Source organism: Phalacrocorax carbo, chromosome 7 (genome assembly GCF_963921805.1).
Source record: "Phalacrocorax carbo chromosome 7, bPhaCar2.1, whole genome shotgun sequence".
Classification (NCBI taxonomy): domain Eukaryota; kingdom Metazoa; phylum Chordata; class Aves; order Suliformes; family Phalacrocoracidae; genus Phalacrocorax; species Phalacrocorax carbo.
The window spans coordinates 25,102,732-25,130,705 of NC_087519.1; the positions used below are offsets into that span (position 1 = coordinate 25,102,732).

At 47.5% G+C, this 27,974-nt stretch overlaps 2 protein-coding genes across 4 annotated transcripts in view; one reads left to right on the forward strand and one right to left on the reverse strand.

Annotated features, from left to right (window-relative positions):
• The window catches only part of FARP2 (FERM, ARH/RhoGEF and pleckstrin domain protein 2), an 84,929-nt gene extending 81,307 nt beyond the window's left edge, over positions 1-3,622 (forward strand). For all 3 annotated transcript variants that reach the window (XM_064457040.1, XM_064457042.1, XM_064457041.1), the window contains exons 26-27: positions 591-742; positions 1,888-3,622. In XM_064457040.1, coding sequence (XP_064313110.1) covers positions 591-742; positions 1,888-1,978 — 243 coding nt within the window. In that variant the 3' untranslated portion in view covers positions 1,979-3,622. The remainder of the gene's footprint in view (positions 1-590; positions 743-1,887) is intronic.
• A 3,633-nt stretch (positions 3,623-7,255) lies between these two features.
• STK25 (serine/threonine kinase 25) lies at positions 7,256-27,745 on the reverse strand. Its single transcript, XM_064457043.1, has 12 exons — positions 27,615-27,745; positions 26,740-26,866; positions 20,187-20,417; positions 18,951-19,007; positions 17,908-18,016; positions 16,507-16,664; positions 16,051-16,236; positions 15,689-15,834; positions 14,706-14,820; positions 14,366-14,437; positions 10,946-11,082; positions 7,256-9,293 (listed from the first exon to the last, which is right to left on the reverse strand). The coding sequence occupies exons 2-12, from the start codon at positions 26,788-26,790 to the stop codon at positions 9,254-9,256; spliced, it is 1,302 nt and encodes a 433-aa protein (XP_064313113.1). The 5' UTR covers positions 26,791-26,866; positions 27,615-27,745; the 3' UTR covers positions 7,256-9,253.
• Between the last annotated feature and the right edge of the window lie 229 nt (positions 27,746-27,974).

Genomic DNA, 27,974 nt, shown 5'->3' on the forward strand with positions numbered 1-27,974 from the left:
ACCTTCTGTGGGAGGGGGGGAAGATGTCTCCTCATGCAGTGACTGATGGAGGTGAGGGAATCAGCAGCCTTTGGTCAGTCTCTGTCCGTTTCTCTCCCTGCTGGGCTTCAGAACAGTTGAAGAGGCCCTGGGGATTTTGCTGCCTGTGGTGCCTCCAGCACCTGCTTGATAACAAACTGTGCTGCAGTGTAACCTGTGCCTTTTCATCTTATTAAGCCAATAAACTGTTTATTCAGACTTCTTGCCTTGAGGGCATATTTCTTCTGGGGAGGGATATTTGAACTTTTGGGTTGGATCCATGCTTAGAGTTCCAGTGAGGGGGTGTGGAGGGGGAAGGGGGGAACCCAGGAGGCAGTAATGGGCAGGGGAATAGAAGCAAATAACTCTATAAAAGCAGTCAAAGGGGTTGGGGAAGGTTTCATGATAAGCTTGGAGGCCTCACAAAAGATAAAGGCTGATCCTCCTCCCATTCTATCCTAAACAAAAATACAAAGACCTTACCTATATGGTACAAAAGAGTGAGTGTGCGTTGGGCTGAATGGTGTGACGGGATGCCTTGCACTAAGAGCTGGGCTATTGGGCTTTTCCAGGACGATTATCCCTTGGCTAGTCTCCCACTGCTTGGCTACGCAGTCAGCTCCCCTGTAGAGGCAGACGGCATTCAGAAGGATTTTGTCTTCAAGCTGCAGTTCAAGTCCCATGTGTATTTCTTCAGGGCTGAAAGCAAGTATACCTTTGAGAGGTAATTTTCTGTTTTCTCTGTCTCTTCGTATATAACATGTTGTTAATCCACTGGCTGATCATGCAGAGCCCTCTCTTTCTTCCTGACTACCTCCTAGTCTGAGTGACCTTACAGCACATTCTCAGTAATAAAGCTCCCTTCCTTTTCCTACCCATGATGTTTGGAGATTCCTCCTCTGCCAGAACCATCCTCCTTGTGGGGGAGAGCTGGTGGTTACACCTAGAGCTGTAGGCTCTGCTTTGTCTCAGGAGTCTGGGGCTTTCTTGGGGCAGGGAGCAGTGTGGGTGGAAAGGCTGTGAGGTGCTTAACCCCACTTAGTCTTGGGATTCAGATTTCTAGGTTAATGAGAGTTCTTGCAAGAATATTCCCCCCACCCCCCACTTGATCTCTGGAAACAGGAGTTATAACACAAGGCTGAGAGCCACAAGTGTAGTGCTGCTTTTCATTTTACTGCTTTCTCTATAATTATGTTTAGCAGTGCTGTTAGGGCTTCCACACACAATCCAAAGAGAATCATGTTTAATCACGTATGAAACTGCTGTTGAAAACCATTGCATTGAGGTCTGCGGTGCAGGGTAGTATCAGTTGTTTCAGAGTGTGATTTTATTGAGAAGATGTCACACACTTGTGAGCAATGTACGTATCAGCTACCCGAGACAGCAGAGTCGTGCTCTTTAATCCACTGGTCTCACATAGTGATTTCAAGGAAAAAATGTCTAATTCACAGTGGATGTTTGTCTTGCTTTTTTCACTGTTGCTTTACTTTCTCCCATATGAGCAAGTCTGTTACATAATTTATTGCAAGAAAAGCAATCTATTGACTAAGGAAAATCTTTGTCAGCCTGTCCTCGTTGGTAAACACTTTCTGTACACTTACAAGAGAATGTGGTGTGCTCTTTTAAGAGCTCTCTGGAGCTCAAAGCACTGTAGAGCTCTTACTTGGAGAGGCAGCCATGTTCTGCAGTATATTTACCACATCTCAAGCTATTCATGTGAAGAGTTAGTTTCCTAAAAGAACTGTAAAAGAAAGGTAGAAAACAGATGTCTTGTAGGGTTTGGTGAAAGGGGTACAGCTCATAACCAAAGGACAAGATTATGCATCTGTGAGCAAGGGATTGAGCATGTCTCATGTCCTTTCTTGCCAGGTGGATGGAGGTGATCAAGAGAGCCACCAGCTCTCCAGCGAGGTCAAGCCTGCTGCTTCTGAAGGATGAGAGAGACAGTCACACAGACTGACGTGGGGCAGAGCTGGATCTCTGCTGTAAACATCAACAAAAGAGGCAGGTGGAAGCAGGAGTCTCTGGAGTTCATAAAGCAAAGATTCAGGAAGCTCATTTCTACCTGGTATGGGAAGTGGGAGCGAGGGAGTTGCAGATGGGGATCACATCCATTCCCGATGACATGGAAGAGGGTCAACTCTGTTCCAGTTGAACCTACTTAGAGAGAACCTGACAGCCACAGAGCTCCAGTGTGCACACACGTGGAAGGTTTATTGTTCTGGTTGTACCTGTACAGTAACACCCTTGCCTGCCCTGAAGGTAAATGCCACCTTGTTTTACATTTTGACTGGATGGTCAGCATACACGGGAAAGAAGTAGCAGCTGTCAGCGGTGCAATTGGCTCACAGCTGCTGGTGCCAGGGCTTGCTGCCTCCCAGAGGTTCCTTCCCCTGATGCTTGGCATGGCTGGCTGTACAACTGCTGTCTTGCTGCTGTTACCGTCAACCTGCTGGCACAGTCATTTTAGACTACAGGGGATCCACAGAGGTAACTAACTTAAGCACAGTTCATTTTGAACAGAAACTGCAGCTCTTGTAGAACAACTCTGCTCTTTGGAAACTGCCATGGGGAAGTTTTCCAGGGTAAGCAGGAGGCCTAAACCTGTGCGAAGCTGTTGAAGTTTCAGTATATAGTGGTTTGGTACAGGGAGGGTGCATGATATTTCCACTGAACTCTGAACGCTGGCGCATGCTGAGAGGGCCAATCGCTATTCTCATATCACAGCTCCAGAGTTTCCTTATCCTGTAGTGGGTGTTACTTAAGGTATGGGACAGCAAACATACTCTCCACCCTGACGTGGTCATGTTTTCAAGGCATTTAAGCAGTACAGGAGAACAAGCTTCTCTGAAAGTCACTGTTGCTTGTGTTTGTGCCACGCAAAGACTTTTGAAAATCTCTGTTCTTACCTTTAAATTTGGGGTGGGATCCATCTTCCACTTCTCATGAAGGTGTAAGTCACTGGATTCCAGATGGAGCATTAGTGTCTGTGGACTCTATTAAATCTCGTATTAAATCTGAAATGTTTGCAGTTTGTTCTGTTTTTGTAAAGCTGTCACCTTTGGTTGCCTCCACAGAAGGACTGAAGTAAGCTAAGCGCCACAGAACGCTGTTGGACATGGCTTTGATAGGCTCTAGGGACTCTGCTTTTATGTTAGATAGAAAAGTATTTGTGTACTAGAAGAAGGAACAATGAAGTGGTGTAGTAAAAGAGAAAGGAAAGTGTTACAGGTTGTGAGGATGGAGAAATGTGGAGATCCCTGGGAAAACAGGAAGGACAGAGGCCAGCATGTGCATTCTCCAAGGCTGTTTCAGGTTATGGTCTAAAATGTGTGGGATGAGGACTGTGGGAAGAGGGTTCCAGAGGGATTTTCCAGAATGCTCACTTGGCATTTGCATCATAGAGAAGACGAGTGACTGCAGCTCCAGCCTTCACCACCACTGTTACAATGACCGTTGTCCCATGTAAGTTAAATGTACTTAATTTATTAGTGTCCTTTTTTTTTATTAACTGTTGTAGGTGTATACATGTGGATTGACTAGATTTGTTATAATGCAGCTGAATATGACTGTTGAAAGTAAATAGCATCTTGGTATAAAACTATCTCAGCCTCTTATTCCTGAGCCCACCATCCCCATCCGTGGCCATGCTTGTGGGAAAGTGGATGGCATCTGCACAGAAGCATTGCTTTTCCTCAGACCTGAGAGGCTTCTCGCTGTTGATTAATGGGTCTTTGCATTCAGTGGTTTTCCTGGATGATAACCAGGAAATCCTTTGTCATGGTCAAATACCAGAGTCGCTTAGCAGAAATGCTTTCCTCTGTCATGAGAACTCACCCAAGCAATTACTGCCCTTTGGTCTCCTGTGGGGAAGCTCTGCAGTTGCAGAGAGCAGGAGCAGGGTCTCTGTGAGCAAATGGGTGTCTCGGCACTTAACCCCAACCTTTAGTTGCACTCACCTACTGTAGCAGGGCTTTCTAGCACCAGGATTCAAAATACTTTTTTAGAGTGTTCAACCTGCACATGAGCCAGCAGTGTGCCCTGGCAGCCAAGAGGGCCAACCGTGTCCTGGGGTGCCTCAAGCCCTGCATTGCAGCCCGTCAAGGGAGGTGATTGTCCCGCTCTGCTCTGCGCTGGTGCGGCCTCACCGCAAGTACTGTGTGCGGTTTTGGGCGCCACAGTATAGTAACGATATAAAGCTACTAGAGAGTGTCCCGAGGAGGGCCACGAAGTTGGTGAAGGGTTTAGAGGGGAAGCCATATGAGGAGCAGCTAAAGTCACGTGGTTTGTTCAGCCTGGGCAACAGGAGGCTGAGGGGAGACCTCACTGCAGTCTTACAGCTTCCTGACAAGAGGAGGAGGAGGAGGAAGAGGCGCTGTTCTCTTCTCTCTGGTGACCAATGATAGGACCCGAGGGAATGGCAGGAAGATGTGCCAGGGGAGGTTTAGGTTGGACATTAGGAGAAGGCTGTTCACCCAGAGGGCGGTGGAGCACTGGAACAGGCTCCCCAGGGAGGCAGTCATGCCATCAAGCCTGGCAATATTCAAGAAGCACTTGGACAACAGCCCTCAGAGACATGGTGTGAATTTTGGGGTTGTCCTTTGCAGGGACAGGAATTGGACTCAATGATCCTTGTGGGTCCTTTCCAACTAAGGACATTCTCTGATCCTAAGTCACGCAGTAGTTTTCCAAAACTCTGGTTCTCAGCTCACTCAGCATCAAGCTCTGCTTCCACCTGCAGCAGAGAGTCAGCACCAATTCAGAATGACAAGGAGGAGGTGGTGGAGCCACCTTTATGGAGCCTGTGAGTGCCACCAGGCTGGGGGAGCAGCTCTGGGGCAGAGGGGGAGGAAGGGACTGACAAACACCTCCTGAAATTCAACAAGGATAATTGCAAAGTCTTGCAGGGGGGACGAAGTACCCACTGCAGTATGGGCTGGGGACTGCACAGCTGTCTGTGCTTGGGGCAGAGACCCCGGGGTCCCCAAAAGCACATGGTGTTTGTTGAAGGGCAGTGCATGTCCTCTGCCATGTGTGTTACGAAGGCCAGACTGGGCCAGTTGCCAAAAGAGACAAGAATCGAAGAGCAGGGTGCAAGGGTGTGTCTTTTGCCTGGGGTGAAACAGCCTGGTATTTGGCCCGGGTCTTTTTAGTTTTTTTTTTTAAACTAGATGACAGAGATAGCTTACTCTCTTAACATCAGCTAGACTTCATCTAAATGACCTCCATAAATCAGCTGTCACTCTCCCTTGCACCACGTGTTAAAGATCAGACTGCTGACATGTAGCCAGTGTTACTGGAATGGTACAAGCCAGCCTCACCCTCAGCAAGCAGCGTGCAGGCTTAGCTTTTGTATGCTCCCTTGCAGCCTCCAGCGGAGCCTCTTCCCTTCCAACTTGTTTTTCCACCTTGTACCACACAGAGCACTGCTTTAGTCTATAATGCAAGGAAACAACTTCTGACATTTAGAAAAATGGTCAAAGAACACCATGGAAGGACACAGCCTAAAGCTGTTAGTACATGACTAGTAGGTACTCACATGGCTAAGCCAGACCATTTGAACACCTACACTCTGTTTATCCTCCCATCACTGCTGTGTACCAGAGTAGTCCTGGTATGACTCCCATTACAGGAGAGATGCAGTGAGCAAGAGTCCTTCCTTAAGATTTTTGAGCATTGTATGATCCTTACTTATGTGCTTAACCCGCAGCTCTCTATTTCCTGTCTTGAAGATGCATGTGCTATCTCCAGTGGCTGAGGTGTGGTCCTGATACAGGCATCCCCAGTCCTAGCTGACCAGAAACCGAGAGGGAAAGCAGGCAGCAAAAGTCCCTTCGTGGGTGGAGAATACAAAGCTCAAATGTCTCTGCATTTAAAATGCAGGAACACAGGCTATAAATGCCAGAAACTTCACTAGTCCTGGCAGAACTGCTTACTGCCTACCTTGGCAAGCTCTCAAACTGGGGAAGATTTCAGGGGCATGCCAGTTCTTCTGTGAAGTATCATGTAGTATTTTAGCTTTAGCAGAATCCTGTGGTATTTTTTCTCTGCTACACTCATGAGCACTTTCCTTAACAAGCACTAAGAAAGACCAGAATACAACTGGTCCTTACTCATTAGATTCTTGCTAGCAGGCTGTACACTAAGGGAGAGCTGAACCCATGCTCTCAGGAACCTCATGGCTTAATATCCATGGTCTCATTTAATTTCAAAATCATAATTTCTGGTAAAAACCCCACCACTTTCCCCTGCTTCCCACAGGACGGGCTGGCCAGCCTTCATGCAGTGTAACAAAGTCCTGTGTCATTGCTTAAGAAACCAGAACAACTAAGTTTTTTGCAGTAATTCCTACCACGTGTTTAATGCAACAGACTGGAGCTGCTCTGGTGACTGCTCCAGCGACTGCTCCCTTTATCGCCCCCCGTTACACCAGATGATTCACACATCCCCCTTGCCTACTGCCTACATCACCACACCTTTACCTCTGCTGAAGCCTCAGCAATGTGCACGCACGAGGCGTTCATCCTCCAGCTGCACTCATACTGCTTGGGTGCAAGTGGAGCGCAGCTTGCTTGCAGTGGTGTTAAATACGCCGTTGTGAAGGTTGAGCGAGTCAGTCAGCTGGGGGAACGTTAATTGTCAGAGCTTTCATTTTATAAGGCAGACTTCCAGTCACCCACACAAAACACGAGCTGCACAGCTGGCTCACAGAACCAGCTGTAACCTTCACCTTTGTGTTTCTGCCTGGGGAAGGACAGACACACGGAAGGTTTTAAACATGCTTTGAGTGGTGTCTCCAAGGTGTTTATCCTGTAACTGAGGCCACATGCTTGCAGAGTGGTTGAGGTGGGCAGGGACATGGCTTGGTCACCCTCTCAGTTGCAAAGGGAGAAAGGTGAAGGCAGAGATGTCATGTCATCAGCTTTTACAGTGGAACCCAAGTCTAAATAATGCAGATCAATAAACAGACTCCGGCAAAAACTGCACCTGAAGCATTCTCCCAAGCACAGCTATGCTTTTGCAAACAGGGTGCACATCCCCTCACACCAGTGTACGGCAGCAGAAAGGACTAATGTAATGTCCCTTTCACTGTATTACCTCCTCGCCCAAAAAGTCCTTAACTGGGTCTGTCCCACAGGTCACTGTTAGATCAACGTGAGGCAGGAAGACGCAGGGGAAGAAAGAAAAGCAGCTTGAACAAATACCTTTTCCCTAATAATACAAAGTTACACCAGCCTCATTTGTTTTGTTACTTTATTGAAAGTGGCAGATCCCTTTCAATGTTTTTAAAAACTAAAACCATTGTTGCTTTGAATACTGGATGAAGTTCGTGGGGATTGTTTTCTTTAAAAAGTTTACTCATTACACTGCAGTGTGTGTGAGTAATAATAATACAAGGTACCTTATTGACACGATTTGCTACCGTCATGAACAGCAACTTTAAAAGCAGCAGGAGCCCTTCAGCTGCCCTTCTGCTGGACTGCAGCCTCTGCCTTCCACCTCAGTAGGTTTTCTGTCTATACATTAACTCCTTCTCCCAAGAAAAAAATGGGTTTGTTCCATTCTTCGTAAATGCAGACGCTGAGATAGCTCTTGCCCCAGAGACACCACTCTGCAGCGGATCTCCAGCAAGACCAAACAGCAGCACCTCTTCTCTACCGGCCAAGTTCACGGTGTTTGCTGAGCCTGTATTTATCCATCAGGGAGGGAGAGTAAAGGATAGTCATAAGCTAAAGTGAACATCGGGATGAGGGAACTTATGGTCCTTTTTAGCTCCTTTTAGCCCAGCGCTTACAATCTACAGGTCTGAATCAAAGTACCAAAAATCAAGCCTTGTTACTAACAAAGTGGCCTATCTTTAAAAAAAAAAATGCTGAACAGCTACAGCTTTTGTTCTCAGTGGCTTTAGAGTGAGCCACATCATTCACACATAACCACCCAGACAGAAAGATCTGGATATCCAAGGTCTTGCTGATGTAATAGGAATATCTTTACAATTAGAGAGCAGATCTCTAAGCAAGCAGCTACCAGAAGTTATTTTCTTAAGTCTATTTTTCTAGACCTTTAAAGTACAGATTTAAGATTTACGCATTTACCTGAATTAAAGATTTGCTTTATGAACTTGTATTACATGGAAAGCAAAGCTAGTTGGGGGTGGCTCTGCTGGAATACCACAAGCAGCCAATACAGCAGTAGATGCTTTAATTTCTCTGCTCAGAAACACCACCAGAGCTTGTCAATGGGAGCTATCCTTTTGTAGAGGACAGGTTTCTTGCTTCGAGAGCTGCTATGCAATGTCGATCTGCCTTTTGAAGTGAAGCCCCATCACCACCTTTGGCCATTAAGTTCCCCCTGCCCCCTTTTTTTAATCCTTCTGCAAGGTTTGGGCACACACAGGTGTCTGCTCAGCCTAGAGACCAGGACTGCCAAACCTGCATATCTATCCCGTTGCTTCAGTTACAGGAAGCACCAAGGAAGGAAACCACCAGCTCCCAAACCAAGCGTAACCCCACTTTGCCTTCCACTCCCTGGAGACCCAAGGCAAGTTCTGCTGTTGCCTGAATTAGATGAACCAAGACCTAATACAACATGATGTCCCAGAGCCAAAAAAAGTTGAGTCAGCAAACCCATCCTCCCGTGAAACAACAAGCTGGGAAAGAGCAGTGGCCGATCAGCTCAGCTGCTGCTGTACTTGAAAGCTTTTCGTTAGTAGTGTGTGAAGGAATTGAAGCAATCCTCCGGAACAACTGGAGAGCTCCTCTGACTTTCCCAGAGGATGTAATGTGTGGAGAGCTTCCAAACATACCTGCACTCACACATCAGTGCTCGCAAACACTTCTGTAGGGAGGGCAGGAGGCTAAACCCATCAGACTCGCCTTTGAAACATATCTCAATGGAAGAGAATCTCCCTCTTTTCCAGCAGCCAGGCATTTACCAATAACAAGCTGTGAATCAAACCAAGCCAAAATGGATACATCCATAGGGAAACAATTAAAAACTGCATTGATTACATTGTAAAAACAATTAGACCATCCCATCTCAGGTTCCGCAAAAGGTCTAAATTGTACTTGCATTGCAAATCCCACCCTGGGTTATCATGGAAACACGTGTAATGTGGAGGCTCTGAAATGTCCTGGAGTCCGTAACACAACGTTACATCCAACAGCAGATGGTGGTCTGGACTAAAGACGTAGTTCTTATGAAGCTGGAAAAACAGCAGCAGGGAATGTCAGTGTCAGCGGGCGGAGGTCAGGTGGTTCCGACTGTGTGAAAACCTGCAGGAAGGAATAATGGGTGGAACTGGTCACTACTGACCATTTCAAGCCCTCACCTGGAAGAGAGCCCACACACGCTGCACCAGCCAGCAGGCCTGCAGATGAAGAGTGAGTCTGGACATGTTTGTCCCCACTCCTAATGCCGCTGCCAGTTTTCTAGATAAAGAAAACTTGAAGGAAAAAAACCAGCAATTTAACAAAAAGCCAAGGCGGCACTTTTTTCATGCCTTTAAAATTCAATTTTAGGCTAATAAGAAATTTTGATCACTGGTGTTTTACAGTAAGAAACCAACCAGGGCCTCTGAGGTTTTGCAAACCTCCAAAAAATCCTCTGTAAGTCTTGCGCTTCACGCACCGCCCAGTAGTGCCAATTCCAGGCTGACAGAAGTGCACGATACTGAAACAGCTGCCCTGCAGTCACTCACGCATATCTGCGAGTAGCTCCTGCTCAGCTAGAGGCTCAAGTTTTTGCAGGGATCACCAGGACACTTTCTGTGACCTCCGTAGGTCATCCAGAAGAGATCAGAGTGTTCTCCTTCTGGCTTTAAGGGATTATTAGATGAGAAATCTAAACAGACCCATAGCACTTTTGCTTGAAGGGTTGAATGAATTAGTTACAGAAGCCTTCAAGGATGGCCACTATTTTCAGTCCTTACTATCTCAGGGTTTTCTTTGCTTGATGGCATCCAATGGATACTTGAGCCACATGGCACTAACTATGCCAGATTAAACCCAGCAGAAATAAGTGCTTAGAAAGCCCAAGTTCAAGGGTGTAAAGACTGTAAAGCTCAGGTTGTATTTGCATTAGCAACTAGAGCACAGAATGGCTCCTTTGGTCATGCATAGAGCAAAATACTTCACTTCCAAGCTTCTGACCAGTGAGGGGCCAAATATTAAGTTTCTCACCTAGTGAGGAAAGGGCAAGATTTAGGATGGCCAGCTGTGAAAGGGAGAAAACCCAAATTAATGTTAAATAAAGCCTGGCAAACCTGTGATTGGGATCTGACATTGTTGCCTGCACTACACGGATGCAACTGAACTTGGTGTCAGTAGCAGAGGGAAGTTTGATGCAGCACCTGCTGAACAGCAAAGGACTTAATACTACCAGCCTATACTCCTTCACTGGTTTAATAAGTAATTGATTTCAGGAAAAATAGTTTCCTGCTACCCAAGCTGGGCAAGCAGAGTGACTGGCTGCACGTAGCGCTGTAAAGCACATTCCTTGCAATGAAACAGATAGTCACTATTCCAGAAAATCGATCCCGATGACGTTTTGTATAGTCCTTGATACCTGGGTAATGGGACCAGCAGGACGTCATATGCGTGTGTATGTACAAATACATATATATACACACATATATACATATATATATAAAATGCAAGATGAAGGTGAACGGCAGCGTATTTCTGTGCTCTACAACATTCACCTACACTACAGACACCTGTTCAGTGTGAGAAAGGACTGAGGCAGGAAGAACTGCTTCCACTAAAAGGAAAGAAGTGACTTAGGGACTACTAGGCCAGCTGTCATCAGTATTCACTTTTCTGGTGTCTTGACTGCTCAGCACCAACCTTTACTATGACTGTGGAGTACGACAATGTTTCAGTTCAATGCCAGCTCCACCCCAGCTCATACTCTAGAGGACACTCACCTTTGTACCCGCTCCACCATGTGTGCTATCAGTTTGTCAGAGATGCCTGGGCAGGACTCCTCAGCCAAGCTAAAGGCATTCTCCAGCTCCTCCATAGCTCCCACATTGCCTCCAGTCTGCTTGTGCTTATCTTTAAGCTGCAACCCAGAAACAGTGCGTTAGTTCCTTATCTCATTGCAGAAAGCACCAGTCAAGCAGCGCAGTACAGACATTAAGACTCTTCCCCTTTTCCTATGACCCGAAAAGGGTGCAGGAGGGCACCCGCATTCTTAAAAACATAAAAAAGGGCTCTTTTTGTAGGTCAGGAAGATGAAAGTCCAATGTCTGGAGTTCAGACTTTCCTCCAGGTACTAACAGTGCTTGAAGTCCTTAACAAGCAGGCCCTGATGTACTGAGTGACCAGGAGGCTGAGGGAGACTACCGTCACGCTACAGATCCTGAGCCGCTTGGCCTCCAACACTCCTCCTCAAGAGTGAGCTTTCCCCAGGGGAAAGTTCACACACCACATGTGGCATCTGACCTGGATGAAAAGCCTCCGTTTGCACCTGTCATTGTTAGCATGCTTCCAACTAGACCTCAGAAGCCACAAGTCTACTTGGATGTGGTTCCAGTTGTTAATTTGAAATAGCCAAACCGCTGTCATTAAGGAATTCCTGATGGGTCACCGATGCAGAGCCTGAAGGAGTCTGTGTTGGTGACCCTCCCAGACCCATCCTCTGCAGCATTTCCCTACTCTGTCACATGAGCAGCTCATGCGGCAGCCCCTTCCCTAGCATGCATCATTATGCAATGAGCTGAACAAAAATCAAAACCTTTTGTTGAACAAGCGACGTCTGCCAGCTAACCACTGTCCAGTTCAATTAAGCTCCTGTTAGGCTACACTCAATAAAGGGCCTTACATAGGCCTCGCAGTTATTTGCCTGTAATTCTAGGATCTGCCTTTCCTGTTGTTGGAGCTCACCTTTTCTCCATGGTCCAGAAAGCAGGACAATGTGAATGCTAATCACTGGCTGGAGCAGTCCCTGTGCTCCAAGTCCCACACTGGAAATAAATGGTTCCGAGCCAAGAAGAGCTGCTGCCTCTTCAGCAGGGTAGTTGCTGAAAGCCTCAGCCGTGGGAGCAACTCACACATGCCTCTGCTCATTCAGAAGAGGCAGGGGACATGGAGGGCAACTCAATTACATATCACAGATACAGATTTCTTAGACTAAAAATAATTGTGATGCTAAAGCCAGGGATTTGATGTCTACCTGATCAAGGACTGCCCGCCTCAGAGTGAAGTGAGACACCAGGTCTGTGTCTGTGTACCTGCAGGTAAGTTGCCAGTTTATCATCTGCCCTTGATGCCAAGTTACTGACCTTCCATTTGGCCAGCAGCCTGTGATGTGAGCAGTCTGTGCTATCCACTGCAGAAGAGCTTTCTGGAGGTTAGCAGGGGGTTAGAGAGCTCTACCCCACAAAGCCTTACGGGTTGGCTTTCGTTCACCACTTGGCCCTCTGCCCAGATACCGTACCTTTCCCCCCTGCCCCAGAAAGGACAGACAAGTGTCCAGATGTGCAGTTGCCCACATCTGTGTTGATGACCCCCCATGGGTCATTTTCAATACTAATATCCAATAATACACATGCAGGGAAGGCATATAAAAGATTATGAACAGCATCTCAGTAAGATTTCAATTCACAGAGCTCAGCTTCAGCCCTTTTATGGAAAGAGGTGATGAAAAGCCAGCAAGTCTAAGAGGCAGTAGTACAACAGCAAGAAGGAGAAAGTTTGCTGTTGGTAGGAAACTAAAACTGAAAAGAACAACTCATGCAACGAGCAGTGAAGCAGATTTCCTACTTGAAGAAAAGTTTTCTTCCAACCCCCTGCTACTGCACGCAGAAGCAAGGTTATTTCAGAGACTGCCCAGAACCTTCCCAGCAGCTGATTTCAGTGAGTGGGATCAGCAGAGCCAGCAGGGAAGTCTAATCAAAGCGAAGGAGGATCAGCAAATCTGGGGAAAGAGAGTCAAACTAGCAAAAATGAAAGGCCCCAGAAGCCACTTCCCACCTGGAAGTGGTGCAGCAAGGTTGGTATGGAGAAGCAAGAAGATGCACTCATTGGTATGGAGAACTCATAGCTCTGAGCACCCTCTCCCCCAGAAGGCTCCTCAACAGAAAGGACTGAGAACCAGATGTCAGTGATTATGCTGCAGGAGCAAACTGCCTGCATCAGAATTTATTTCACAAGTTTAGGCCTACAAGACCCAGACCTTCTACCTCATGCTCTGGGCCCCTGGAAGCCAAGCCCAGTGGAATACAGAAGAGGCCAGTTAGTGAAACTCTCAACTTCCAAAGCAGTGCTGTCTCAAGAGTACTGCATGCCTGCTTTTCAGAATTACCTCTGCTTCCTGCCCTGCAGCAAACCCTTTCCACAGAGCACTAGACCAGAGAAAAGAGATTTAAGTCCAGAGAGTATTCCCTGAAAAACAGCGCTCTACTGGGCCACCCCTGGAACACCATCAGGACCCAGAAGACAGCAAGTCGTCAGGACCAGAGAAAGGGTCTCTGTGACCCAGCACCCCAAGGACAGAACCCTGACATGCAGCATCTGTGTAAGCAACTTCTACCAAAACAGAACCTCCCTTACTATGCTTCTGCTGGAAACTGCAACAGAAGCCAGTAGCTCCCTTATGATTATCATCCTCTCTTCCTCCTGTAAAACATCACCCAGCTGGAGAGACAATTCAACTCTCTGCTGATACAGACACTATCCCATCATCAATGGCAGCTTCTGCTTCAACTCTACATCCCCACCCAGAACACAAGACAGGGAAACAGGGTGGATTTTCCAGACCCATTTTCTCTGCCTACCTTCCACAGGCTGGACAGTAGATAACTCCTTAGCCTTGGTGTGCTAACAATAGCAGGCATCTATACATGAAGAAGATGGCCTAGTAATTGGCAAAGCCAAATCCTGCTCTAATCCACCCACATTCCCTTCAGCGATGCTGCTGTGGGCAGCAGCATACAGCATAAGGGCAGGGAAGATGCAGAGACAGGCAAGCTCAAATACCTGCCTGCCCTAGCAGGAGCTGCACTTCAGCTACAGAGGGCGGGAACATCAGAGTCCAGGGTTGCCTAGGCATCAGCAAGCCTAAGAGACAGATAAGAAAGAGGTACTCCTCGATCTTATCCTCACCTGAAGACACCACGGTAATGGGATGCTTCCAGAAATACAAGAGTATTGGAGAGGACACTCCAGAGACATACTCGCTTTCCTAACACCCTGTACGCACCTCTGAACAGAGGCACAAATGCTTCAGAGTCCCTTAATCCTGGTAGGTACTTCACCCCACCTCCTTTCCCCAAATCCTTCTCACCCATGCCAGGTATCTCTTTGTCCCCAACCACCACAGGCATCAAGGAGGTTCTACTCACCTCCCCAAAAACTGGGTGAACGAGCGTGGAGAGACACTGTGACCGTGGCTGCCTCTTGATGGGCTCAGTAGGCTAGAAAGCAACATGAAAAGAAGTCAGAACAGAGGCAAAGGCTCCCTGAGCACACAAACTACTAAGCCTTTGGTAAATTCCCAGCAGTCCCCTCACCAGGTCTCAGGAAAGCCACAGACTGCAGTACCCTCACAGCGTGCAAGAGGCAACTCTGGGGCACTAGCCCTTGACACCAGACTGAAGTGAATTTTAGAATACAGCTTTCTCAAGACCCTCAAAAGTTTGTGTGAGTTCAGTCCACTTCTGAAGGAACAGATGGCAAACAGACCTTCTGCGAACCATGAAGAGCCATTCCTTTGTGCAGCTTGCTCAAGGAGTTGGGGCGAATAGTTGGTGGAAATGTCCAGATGGGACCCTGATCTCCATCCTCTGTGTCTCCATCACTGCACATGAAAAGGAGGAGGTCAAGACAAAGCCTCAGCTCTGTACACTGGGTGTTTTACCCACACATTCCCATAGTCACATGCTCTCCCCCACCATATGCAGTGTCACATCACTGCAGGGCTTCAGGCATTTCCCTATCCCAGATAAAAATCCTAAAGAGAAACCACCTCAGTCTCTACAGCCCCTATACAGTATCACAGAGATCGGAGCCACGGACTACATCATGTTGCCGAATCACCACAACCACCTTTCTGCTCTAGCCAGCTTGAAGACAGTTTCAAGTACTAGTTAAATTTAGGAGAATTTCAAGACAAGCTGAGCTCAGGGTTTGAGGGGCCAGGCTTAGGTTTGCAAGCCAGCCTCCCAGAGTCATTGGGAGTCACTATCACTACATGTGAAGAGAATCTCTGCGACACCAGCCTGGCAGCACAGTGCCCTTTTCTCACCGAGAACTCGTTAACCTCCACATCAGTAGCAAATCTCTCTACCCATGAATATACAAACACACATACACAGCTGCTACCATAGTTACTAAAGCATGCAGCTCTTCAAAAGGTGATGTATTTAACTGAATGTGCATGAAATATAGGCAACAAGAGCCTTGTTTTATTTGTAATGCTCATGCTAGATGTTGCTTGTTAGTACTTCTGATTCCTTATGCTCAGCAAAGAGGCTCCACAGGTTACAGTAACAGCCTGTTTCTTCAGGTGGCAGTCACCTGCTCCCAGACAGATGCCCACAGGTCTCCCTGAGCTACCATAAGATCTCTGACCCAGGTGGGGAAAAGGACACGAGCTACTTGCAGTAGGCTACCCTGGGGCATGAGGGTATAGCAGGGGCACCCTTTCATGGGGAACATGTACATACATATCAGAATCGCCAGAACTGGAATCTTCTCCATGGCCCTCCGACTTCCAGCGCTTGAATCGATCTATCAGCTCCATTAGGAATGAGGTTTTCTTGGTGTAGCGTGTGATGAACTTGTGCTTTAGCAACTCTTTAGCTGTCGGCCTCTGGAGCAAATAAGGAAAGCATGCTACAGCTAACCACCTCGGTACACTAAATGTGCAAGTGCACTGACTTCAGTTCTTGCCAGGCTTGCCCATCCATTCTGCAAGCTCAGTGCTTCCTTCTCTCTAGGAGCCTTGCACCAAAAGGTCTTCCTGCTAAATAAATCTTTGACCTCTGCAATGCATTACCCAAATTCACAGATGGACAGCAATACTCACAAATCTAGGATCCTTATTGAGGCAGGCTTCCACAAACTCCTTGAAGGGTTTGCTGTGGTGACCCTCAAGTGTTGGAGGGTTATTTTTGGGGATCAGAAAAAGAACCCTCATAGGATGCAAGTCAGAATTTGGAGGCTCTCCCTTTGCTAGTTCAATGGCTGTAATTCCAAGAGACCAGATGTCTGCCTGAAAGACAAGCAACAACAGTGAGAGCACAGAACACCAAGGAGCAATTCTCTAACATGGAAGCAGGCAACTTTAGCACAGCTAAAGGGCTGATCACATAAAATCAGATAGGGCGTTTCATGTCTAACAGAAACTCCTCCAACAGACCCTGAACTGTAATGGGAAAGTATCATTCTTGCATCAAACAGCACTTCCAATCCCTATATTAACCCTAGCGCCATCTCATATGTAGTAGCACCAGTTAGCATCCCCCTCCTGCTCCCAGCTCACCTTGAAATCATAAGCAGACTGTTTGATAACCTCTGGTGCCATCCAGAATGGAGTCCCAACAAAGGTGTTTCTCTTGATTTGTGTGTCTGTCAACTGTCCAGCCACTCCAAAGTCAGCCAGTTTCACATCTCCTTGTTCCGAAAGTAGCACATTGGCAGCTGTTCACACAAATAAGCGTTAAGTCCACTGGTTTCTGAATCATCTCCAGCCCACACAGAACTGAATACTGAGAACTGACATCCTGCGGCATCCTCCTTTGCCCCAGTGAAAACTCTCAGCTCAGATTTCCAGCGCATTCTCATGCTCTGACCTCTGCTGGGTAACATGGAACAAGTTCATACACTTGGCTGGATCAGAAGGGGAATATTTCTAGGGTAGTAGCAATGAGTAGATGTGAAGGGCCACATAATCAACTAGATGTGATTCCTGGCCACACAAAGGGGAGAGGGCAACATGGCCCAAGATACCTCAAAAGGTCTTGATTTGTTTTCAGAGCAGCATTCAGCACAGGTTAGATAGCAGACCCTTCTAAAGAGCTCACAAGGTCTGATCTTGTACTGCTTCCCACTCACTCAGCTTAAGACAGTGGCATTGCTGAGGTTTTGGGATGTTTAGGTTTTGGGTTTTTTTCAGGACTTTTCATTCTGAGAGACACCCTGCCTACCAACTTTCAGCATTTCTCCAGCATGCTGGCAGTCCTGCATGGCCTGCAGCACCAGAAACCTGTAGTCTCACATATGGAATGGAACCTTTTCTACACATCTCCCTACATGAAGTTTCTCTGCTCTGCTTGTTCACATCCCCTCCTGCAGAGAGGGTCAGGGCAGTTGGCATCCAACACTGGCCATGTCTCCACAGTGCTACCCTCCCACCCTCCTGCTGTCCTTTGATGCTCTGTGCTCAGTGTCAGACTGCTCTGTGAGAGGCAGGTCTCCCTACACTGCATATGGCCAATGACTACAAAAATCAGTAACAGGATAAGCTGACACAAGCTGCCCTGATTTTCTAGGGCTGTGAACCCTGCCTGAGGACAGTTCACCTTCACAAAAAATTATAACCACAATAACCAGCATACACAGGCCATGGGGTCCAGCAGTAAAGCAAATGTCCAGACATAAGAGTCAGCTAAAATTTGAGCGTGCCTTTCATCACTTTAGCCCCCTGCCTGTCCAAACGACAAATGCCAGAGTGACAGATCCTTACTGTTACTCTAAACCCTAAAGACATGAAAAACATTAATTGCAATAAAATGATAAGCATCAGATTCACAAACAAGCAACCCAACAGGAAAAGCAGCACTAAGAGTCTTCGAAACTTCTCAGTTTATTGCTGTATAATACTTCTGAATCTTAAGTTAGTAACATCCCTTACAAGAAAGAGGGCTGAGCTATCCACTCTTACCTTTGATGTCCCTGTGGATCTTCCTCTCAGAGTGTAGATAATCCAAACCCTTTAGGATTTCTCTCAGGATAGTAGCTATGTAAGTCTCCTCCAGCGGTCCCGGCTTCAGCTGATAAAGGGCAGAAAGACGACTTAAAGGAGGGTGACTGATGACTGATTTTCCAGCCCCTCGGTTCCTTGGAAACCTTGGCCAAGCAGATCCCATTCAGTGGGAAGCACCTACTGCCCGCCTGGTGTGCACTCTGCAAGCAGAATGCTTGACTTTGCACCTGGCAACATTAAATGGAAAATCTCGGGGGGGGTTTCTGTTAGCCTATTAAGAACTTCCCAGACAAACAGCAGGATGCTTATCTCTGACTTTGGCCTGGAAATACAGTGGTGAACAGAACACGTTTCTCCTCTTCAAGTCTCTCTGCTAGCATGCAAGAACTGAATTTTAGCCACTGCAGGAGCCCAGAGACAACTTCCACCCTCTGGCTGTGGAGTATTGTATCAAAGCTCTTCTCCTTTCAATCAGTTCTCTAAACAAATCCTGCCTTCTCAGTGCAATAATTGAGGTTCTGACACTAAGACGTCTTCTGCTGATGACAGCTCCCCCCTCACCCTTCCTCCAAGTCAGAGCAGGCTCAGCAGTTTTCACTACATGACCTTAGTTACTGCTCTGGAAAAACAGGCTTTATTGTCCTAAAGAGAAAAGCAAAATCCTGTGACAGAATACAGCACAGCAAAACTTTGCCCATGTGTTAATCCTGCGTTTGTATTCCCTTAAAGCCTGGGGTAACTTCTTAAATGTAATTTTTATTATCAAACACCTGGTAAGATGCACGCCAGAGAACAATGCTTTGACAGCTGAGCTCCATGCAAATGTTTCCTCTGACCTAGCATATGCATAACCAGCACATCTGTCCTGCACTGCCTACTCTTCAGGCACAGGGCTGTCAAGAAGATGGTATGTGGCAAGTCGAGTGTCTGGCTTTCAGGCACTTCACAAACCAAGGCTCCAGCCAACGTTTTTCATGGTGCAGAGCTTACTGCATACTTACCAAATCCAGTGCTGAACCTCCTCCTAGGTACTCCATGATTATCCACAGCTTAGTGCCCTGCAAGCAAAGAGCACAAATCAAGAGCAAAGACAATAATAAAAGCAGGCAGAAAAGTGAAACTCCCCAGAGGCAGCAAGACACATGAATAGTCCTGTGCACAACCCAAGAGATACTGCACACCACAGCTCTCAGATGCTCGAGGGAGCTCAGAGCTCCCTCTTTCCTGCTGACACAGCAATACAGCAGTGGACCTGCCCCCAGTACATTTCTTTCTCTCAGTCTGCGGTTTTACCTGAGCAAGCTTAGGGCCCCTACAGGCACCAGACTACACAGCCCACAGAGATATGTATATTCCCACGTTGGAGTCATTTAACATCACTCCAACAGATCTAGTGCATCTCCTTCTTGACAATGACAGGGGAGCTTTGCAGCCTTTGGTCTTATTAACAGGACTGCCAGCTTGAAGGGTACGATCAGCAAGACACTCTTGCTCCTCAAGAGAAGAGATTTCCAGACTGACATTCACAGAGTCCTGCTAGGGAATAAGCAGCAGATCCATGAAACCACAGCTTGCTTGATGTTTTCAGTAGAAGGCTAGGAAAATGCATTATGGCCTTTGAAAAATATGGAAGGAATGATCAGGATCCAAAGAGCTCAAGAACTGTTTTTGCTGCAGACCCATTGTTACATACATCTCCAGCAGCCAGCATGCAGAGGCCGCTTCTGGTCATGACTACTAGCAGCTTCCATTGAGGACTCCTCAACTTGTTCTCAATGGAAGCGGTATCAACACTCCTGTGAAGACTCACGTTGTTTTCATAATTTCTGATGAAATGATGATCACAAGGTCACAAAAACTCCCCTTCTTTCCAGGGCTTTATGCTTTATGCCCTCAGTGGTACTACCTTAAAACTGTGGCATTTTGGAAAACTTCCTTTCAAGAATGGTCAAACCAGGGAGAGGTCAGCCTCTTCAATGAATAATTTTCTCTCCAGTGAAGTGCCCTTCTCTTGGGACCACGCTGTACCAGGCACCTCATTTCCACGTGCTTTACAAGTGTCTTAAAGCCCAGCTTCCTATTAAAGACCACATAAATGCAATGAGCAGAGCCACTGCTGTTCCTGCTGCCACGATGACACTCACAGTGCTGTATGCCACCATCAGCTGCAGCACCCACAGAGATGCCCGCCCCATTCCCAAACTGCTGGCAAGAGAATTGCCATGGCTTTGTCCTACCTTCAAGTAGGAGCCATAGTACCGGGTGATGTAGGGACTATCACACTGGCTGAGCACAGTGATCTCCTGCTGAATGTCCTCAATTTCATCCTCAGCCTCCTCCAGATCAATGATCTTGATTGCAACCACCTCCTTGGTGCGGTTGTCGATCCCTTTATATACTTCACCAAACGATCCTTTGCCAATCCGCTCCAGTTTGGTGAACAGCTCCTCAGGATCCACCCTGGAGTGCTAAACCAGAAAGCAGAGATGGGAAAAGTCGATGAAGTCCCAGGGCAGCCTGCAGCACACCATGCCTACTCAGACAGCTCATCTCCCTGCTTATGCATCTACCATGTTGTTTAATTCACCCGGCACGCATGTATCCTAAAAGGTCTCCACATGCTAAGAAATTTAACACAGAACATATCCAAGAAGAGAAAAACTGAAGAAGCCTTTTACACGGGCCTTCTGCCCCTGCAGCCTGTAGTGGGAGAGGAAGGGGAGAGAAGCCCAGAAGGAGAATGTCAGCACATATCTCTAAGGAGCGTCAGCTGCTTTGGGACAAGACTGTTCTATTGCAGGCACCGAATTGGTGCCAAAGCAACTCCATGAGCGAGCACTTGTTCACACTTAAATAATAAGGCAGGCAAGGTGTACCAGAACCAGCCTTCTTCTGAAGATTCAGATGAGAAAATGGGCAGAAGCATGAGGCTGTAGGAAGTTCACAAGGATGTTTCCCCAGTCTGCCTTCCTGCATTCAAAGATTGGAATTATTTGAAAGGTTTGTGCCCTTCCCTACTTGTTTGGAGAGTGAAATAGTCCAGTAATATAAATACCAGTTCACATTAGCGGTCGTCTCTGCAGCAGCCTGATTTCCAGGCAGCACCCAGCTCAGCTCTCTTCATAGCAGAGGGAGCCTCACACCTTTTGGAAGGTCAGCTGCAAGGAGGCCAGACACCTGCCCATCCCAGAGGAGGCAGGAGAGCTGAACGGACACTCCATCTGCAGACCTGCTTTTCTGGAACAGCCTCTCCTCTGGCTGGCAAGCCCAGATGCAAAAGCAAATAGCATTTCCCTCATTAGATAAGCACATGAACTGGAAAGCTAGTAACACCATCATCAGAGAAATACTGACTCTTTAACAGCAGCTTTGAAGTTAACTCTTTTTTAAGATGAGCATGGACGAGAAAGGGAAGAATCAGAATAATTTTCTGATGTTATTTCATTCTACCCAGCTGCAGACCAGGAGGTCCTGCTCTGCTTCATGCTACTGAAAGGCTCTTTGTGATTAGTTTTTCTGCCTTTTTAAAAAATAAGTCTAATTAAAAAAAAAAAAATCTGGAAAATATGGCCTGAACTACAGGAAGCAGCCAAACCATTACAGTGAGTTTGCCACACCCAGACCATCTCAGTCTCACCTCCAACATATCACCGTTGCTCCCTTGCAAGGGCCTTGAACCGGCACAGATTTTATCTGAGAACAGGGCAGCTGCATTCTTCCATCTAACACCAGGTTCTAGCAGCAGGCCATCACTGAGCAGCCCTAGGTGCTGCTTAATGATTAAGCCAGCCAGTCATTGCAGGTTGTTTGCCTTCTGGGCCCAGTGCATCGCTATATGGAGTAAGCCAGGCCCAGAGTGAGCTTTACAGTCAGCTCACTCAACAGGATTTCCATGTGCATTCCAGTCCAAGATACAGAAGGATAACCAAATATCCTTGTGCATCCATGGCAACACCCGAACAGGCTGTACTTTGAAAAATGCACTCGAAACAGACTGAAAGTGATATGCAGAGATGAAAGGAACTGGAGATACATAACAGGGACTGGAGAAAGGGAGGCAGGGGACAGGAAGAGGATTTGAGCTTGAGAAGTGCCAGGAGACAACATGAGAATGATGACTGCAGCACAGGGAGAACAGTCTGGCTAGTCCAGGTTCACAAGAGGCCAGGAGCAGTTTCCACCTTGACCAACTTACAGGAAGAGGCAGCAAGGTGGCCCAGACGTTACCCTGCACAGTCACTCACTGCACCATAAAAATGCCGTTCACCACATCAGCCACTCCACACATCAGGGAGAGAAAGAGGATCATCTCTTAGAAGCACCTGGCTCAGCTGGTAAAGGAAACACTATCCATATGAATCCCACAGGGAAGCAACCCTGCAAGGAAACCTTCCTACCCTCCCACGGAAGTAGTTTTTCCATGAGAAAAGAAATGGCAAGGTGCAAGTGACTGCTCCCTTCCTTAGCCTGGCATGACACATTGAAGAATCAGCCCTGATTCTTCAAGAATAGGACATTAAACGTAAGAGCACTGGCTACTGCAAGCAGCTTTTGGGACAACCACCATTTTATGTATCAGGCTCTATAATCAGAGACAGCTTTGTAAACAAGCTTCTAAACTTCGATGTCAGTTTATCCTGTTTTCTGTGGAACAAAGCAGTTCAGGTAGGGGTGACGAAGGAGACAAACCTTCGTGACAAGCACAGGGAAACTTTGCCCAGGGGACTCAGGAAAATAATACAATTCTGATGAGCAGAAGAGACAGGCCTACCACATTAGGCCGGACCAGGAAATTTTGTTTGTAGGTACTGGATTTACTTTCCCAGTACCTGTCACTTCAAAACTGACCTGAAAATGCTTCAGAGCTCTCAGGTGACAGGGCAAGAGTATGACTCTATAGAGGCCCTGAGGACATGCATCCCTTGACAGAGTTGCCAAAATCACACAAGTCATATCCAGCAACAGCCAGAACCTAGTGAGCGAGTATGGGGCAAAGTGGTAGGGAGTCATTCTAGCCATGGTTACAGTCTCTTGGACGCCTGCTGCAGAACAGAGTCTGCTAATGAATTTCTTCACTTTCTGTAAACATGGAGGAAGAAATAGGCACGTCCCCGGTTCAAGCAGGCCAATGCCTGCCCAGTGGAACACCTTGTGAACTGCCATTGTGGACACCACAGAAGACATTGCCAGATGGCATTTTCATGGAAGCAATTCTGAATTCCTGTGACAAAATAAGACAGATAAAATCATGCTAACCTGCAGGACACGTGCTCAGAACCTCTGGTCCATTAAAAAAGTTCCTGTTGGAGCTACCACATAGTAACTCACAGCTGATGAGCAAATGTCAGGTTGATGAGCATACAAGCCTTGCCAGACAGCTGAACAAATGCAGTTATACCAAGAACGGAGAGCTATGCAAGTGCACCACTCCATCAGAAGACAAGCACATTGCCGCACTCAGGGGGCCCAAGGAGGGAAGAGCAGGGGAGAACATATTCTGTGTAGCCTGACTCTCCTTTACCCCAATAATTTGCACGTGCAGACCACGGCAATGAGGGGGCATAACAAGCAGGATCTTTCCCTTTTCTAAATATTAATTGATCTCAGCGCCAGTCTTGTCAGAGAACCACCCTGGCTGCAAATTCATGTTCTGGGGCTGAACAGCTACAAACACACCTGAAAAATTTCATTACTAGAAAGGAACAGAATCCAGATGAAATGCTTTACAGCTACGTAAACGAGCACAGATAACCCAAAGAAGCTTATTACACCTGTCAACTTTGCAACTGCTCACCAGGTTGGGATCTTTCTATTTTCTTCTACATTCACAGAATCCACCAGGGCTGCAAAATGGAGCTCAAGGCCAGAGTCTGAAGAGTTAGCTGACCAGCTGCTGCTCCTTGTTCCACTACAACATGTAAAGCCTTTAAGGGACTGTCACTTCATTGTACCTTTTTGCTTGACTGAATGTCAATTACACAGCAGTTCTAGAGCAAAAAGCCTCATGCTGTTTCTCCCCACTGAGAGCAGTGAGACACTAGAGTGGCTCAGTCAGGCATGAACAGGCTTTGGGGGAGAGCACATAAAGCACTATCTTAGTTGTACATGCAGGATGGGGAAGGAATTAGTTTGAGAGGGATGAGGACAATCTACTAGTGATGTGCTCCACTTGTGCCCTCCAGGATCTAATCTCACAGCACAGGAAAGAAGGATGATCTGTCATGACTGGGGTGGAAGTGTTTGCCATCATGACTGATGATGCCATGTTTTAAAACAGAGTGACTCACTGCAGACACCAGGAATTAAGAATTCCAGTGTGTTATGACACATGCCTGACAGTAACACCAGCTGCTTCGAGGGGAAAGAATGGGTTTGGCAGCTTTGCCACCTCCAGGTGCAGAGAATTCCTTAGCCTTTCAGAGGAGACTAGAGAAGAAGGGTAAATATCTACCCTCATTTCAAAGCTACTACCTGGAAAGATAAGCTGCATATTGGGAACAGAAGCAAATACTCTTTGAAACAGCTCACGGTCTTCCCTCTGGGCTGTGTCCGTCTGGAACTCACTCTCAAGAGTCATATTCAGCATTGTGAGCAAGAGTCACACCTGCATCTGCTGCATGAACCACTGAGAGGTGCTTAAACCCTTTCGGAAGTGGGAGTTCTTGGTCTGGGGCAGGTCAGGATCAGAACTGCTGTTCTGTATGGGAGAAGTCTGTAACAGAAGATTGCCAAGGCCACAATACTTTAAGAGCTGAAGCTGACCAGGAGTTTGGCATCCTCCAAATTTTTATATGGAACTACAGCATCATTTAGTGTCACTTCTGACTAGAGCGCTTTCCAACCAGCCAAACAAACACCATTTTCATCTGCCAAACACAGTGGAAGGAAGAAGTTGGTTTTAATAAATCTCAGCTACTGACCTTCTTTCCTTCATTGCCTCCTCTCCTCCCCAACTTCCCATCCAGCATTACCCACACTCTACGCTACGCACTAACCTCAGGGCCACCATCAGAGATGTCTGCAGCAGGCACTACATTCTCTTTGGGCCAACGAGCTTTGTATCTGGAAACAGTTGAAAGCTTCCCTGTCTATATGAAACCTGTGCACAGCTCTTTTCAACTGCTAAACCTGAGACCGTTTTGAACTTCTGGAATATAGACAAGAGGGAAGTTCATGTTCAACACTTCGAAAAATACAAATTTGTCTGAGACTCCTAACTTGCTTCATAGATAGTACTCTTTTGCTTCAAGGGAGTGAAGCATTACTTAGCCAGAAAACTTGAGCAGCTTCTTCAAGGTCACATAAGGAACAACAAAACTAGAAACAGAGCTCAGATCAGAGCTTTACACACTGTGACGCAAATACATCATCTAGCAGATAGAGCTCCCAACAAAGACCAGAGGCACACTGTGCTGTATGTACATAGCAAAGGGCAGCCAAGAAAAGAGAGAGAGCCAACTAGCTGAGGCATGGAAATGGAAGCAAAGAGGTAAAGCGGCCTGGGGATCTGCCAAAAGTAATCCTGCATATCAGCAACAGAAGTGGGAATCAAAGACAAGTCAAGCCTCTGACACACCTCAATTTTCACAGTACCTCCCACTGCTCACGAAACTTTAGTGGGCAGGTTAGCTCCTACTGCCCTTCCAGCAAGCCTCAGTTACATAGATTATGAAGTCCCATCAAGGATTTCTGAAGAGACCAAAGGAATGGACAGCACAGACTGCTTCCCTATTCCAGGACCAGACAGAGAGTCATGGGATGACAGAATCTGAGAATGTCTTACATTTGCATAATACCTTCAGAGATGTGACTACTGGAACTCTGATAAGCTGCATTAGTGAATGTTATGTACAAAAAAGCTTCAGAGCAACCTCCTCTGTAGCTACAGAGCTCAGCTCTCAGCCTTAACCAGACAGTATCCTTTCCTATTCCCTTCAATCCTCTCCCTGTACTATGACTCACTCAGGAACTATATTTGCATTTAATTTCATACACACTTTGGGGAAACCGTTTATGTGAAAGACAGCATGCAAACTAAGATGCAATGCAAATCAGTTTTAAATCAGAAAAAGGCTTGGAGAAAGCATCACCTCAAACCACTAAAGCTTTTAGTATCATATCATTTATTGTATATAAGTACAAAATTCTCACAAAACATGGTTTAACAACACCTACATTCAGTATTGACTTCTGCCAATAATCAAACACACCACACAACCAAATTCAGAAGAAAGAAGATTCAAGCCAGTACTATTAATGTGGTTTAGCTTTTAGTCCCAAATCATGACATCATCCTTCCACATTCCTCTTATGAAAAAGTCATCACAACAACAGGATTTAGCCACATCCACTGAGGCTGGTATCTCTCTCAGAACAGTTAAACGTTCAGTATCAAATATCTCTCTCTTATGCATTACGGTTACAAGCACTGTTTTTCTCGGGCTACAGTTAGGAACACTTCAGAAAGGGATGTCTGGCACAGCCTGCACACACAGCTTTTCTGTTCCCATTTCTAGACTCGTACTCCCAAAAATACTCAGAGCGCCAATGAGTCCTGTCTCCCAGGAAGTTAACCTCAGAGAAAGCCACCGTACTGGGTGAAGAATTCCCATTCTATATGGCTGGCAACCTAACTCTGTCGGCCCAACACCACTGTGGACTAAAACACAAATCAATTGGCTAACAGGAGTAAGCTGAGATGCGTACAAGAGAGATAAAGAGTGATTTTCTGGGGGCATTATGTTTGTTCTAGATACAGGAGTTCAAAACAAAATTTTAATTGCCGCTTACCTGGCTGGCAAATTCTCTCAAGTGAGCCATGCCTAAAGGATGGTCAGACATCTGCTTCTGCAAAATCAGGGAGGGTTGGGATGTTGTAGCACAGCAGGAAAGCGATGCTTTCTCATCCACTGGTCAGCTGCAACAAGCAAGAACACAACAGCTCTAACCTGAAGTTCTCGAAGCCTGGCTCATTCTCCAAGAGCTACCTTCATCCTTTTCTCCTTGAACCTACCAGCCGATTCTAAGCATGCCAGCCCCTCCTTGCAAACCCCATTTCTCAACTCCTTCCAGACATACCTTCCAGATAGATCTGTCAAGGAACCTCACTTCAATGATATACGCTGACAAAGCCTTGGGCAGCATTTCCCCCATCATCACCTCAGCGTGCTCCCCAGTATTACAGTTGCCCCTATAGCACTATCCCCTCGCCGCCACCCCCAACATCTTCTCCCCAGCACAGCCCACAGCGTTATCCTCAGACACCCCTTTCCTCCCACTCCTCCCCAGTAATCCTCTCACCGAGGATACCCTCTGCTCCTATTCTCCCCAGTACACCCACTTGCAAGGCTCAGCTCCCCATTGCACCTCTTCCCCCTCAGGGAACCCCAACCCTACACCGCCCCTGGGCACTCCCCGACCAGTGTTCCCCACTTCTGCCCCCAGATCCCCTCCGCCCTGGCAACGGAAGACCCCCAACCCAGCACGACCCCTCAAACCCAGCCCAGGCCCGCCGGCCCTCTCCGGGGTCCCCAGGCTCACCGCTCCCCTGTCACGGTGGGCCCACGGCCTCCCCCCCGCTCCCGGTACCTCAGGGATCCCTCACCCCCTCACACTCCTCCCCCCGCCCCGGAGGCCCTCCCGGCCCCGGGCGCCGCCACACCTACAGCCAACGCTCCCCGCACGAAGGGCAGCGCGGTGCCATGCCAGGCCCTAGCACACGGAGCCGCCACCGCCGCCGCCACTGCGGGCCGTCCCGGGATACCGAGCTCCGGTGGGCGGAGGGAGCAGGGTGGGGAGGGAGGGCCGGGCCGGTCGCAACAACACGGCGGAGGCGGGGCGAGGGAGGCCGCGCCGCGCTGCATGCCGGGAGGTGTAGTTCCGGCCCGGAGCTGGCGGGCGGGGGAGGCGCCTCCGGGGACTACAGGGCCCGGCAGGCGGCGGGCGGAGGCGCGGGGGCGGGGAGGGCGGGGCTCAGGCGCGGGGTCTGCTGGGACGGAGAGTCCGGCTGCGCGGGGGGCGAGGAC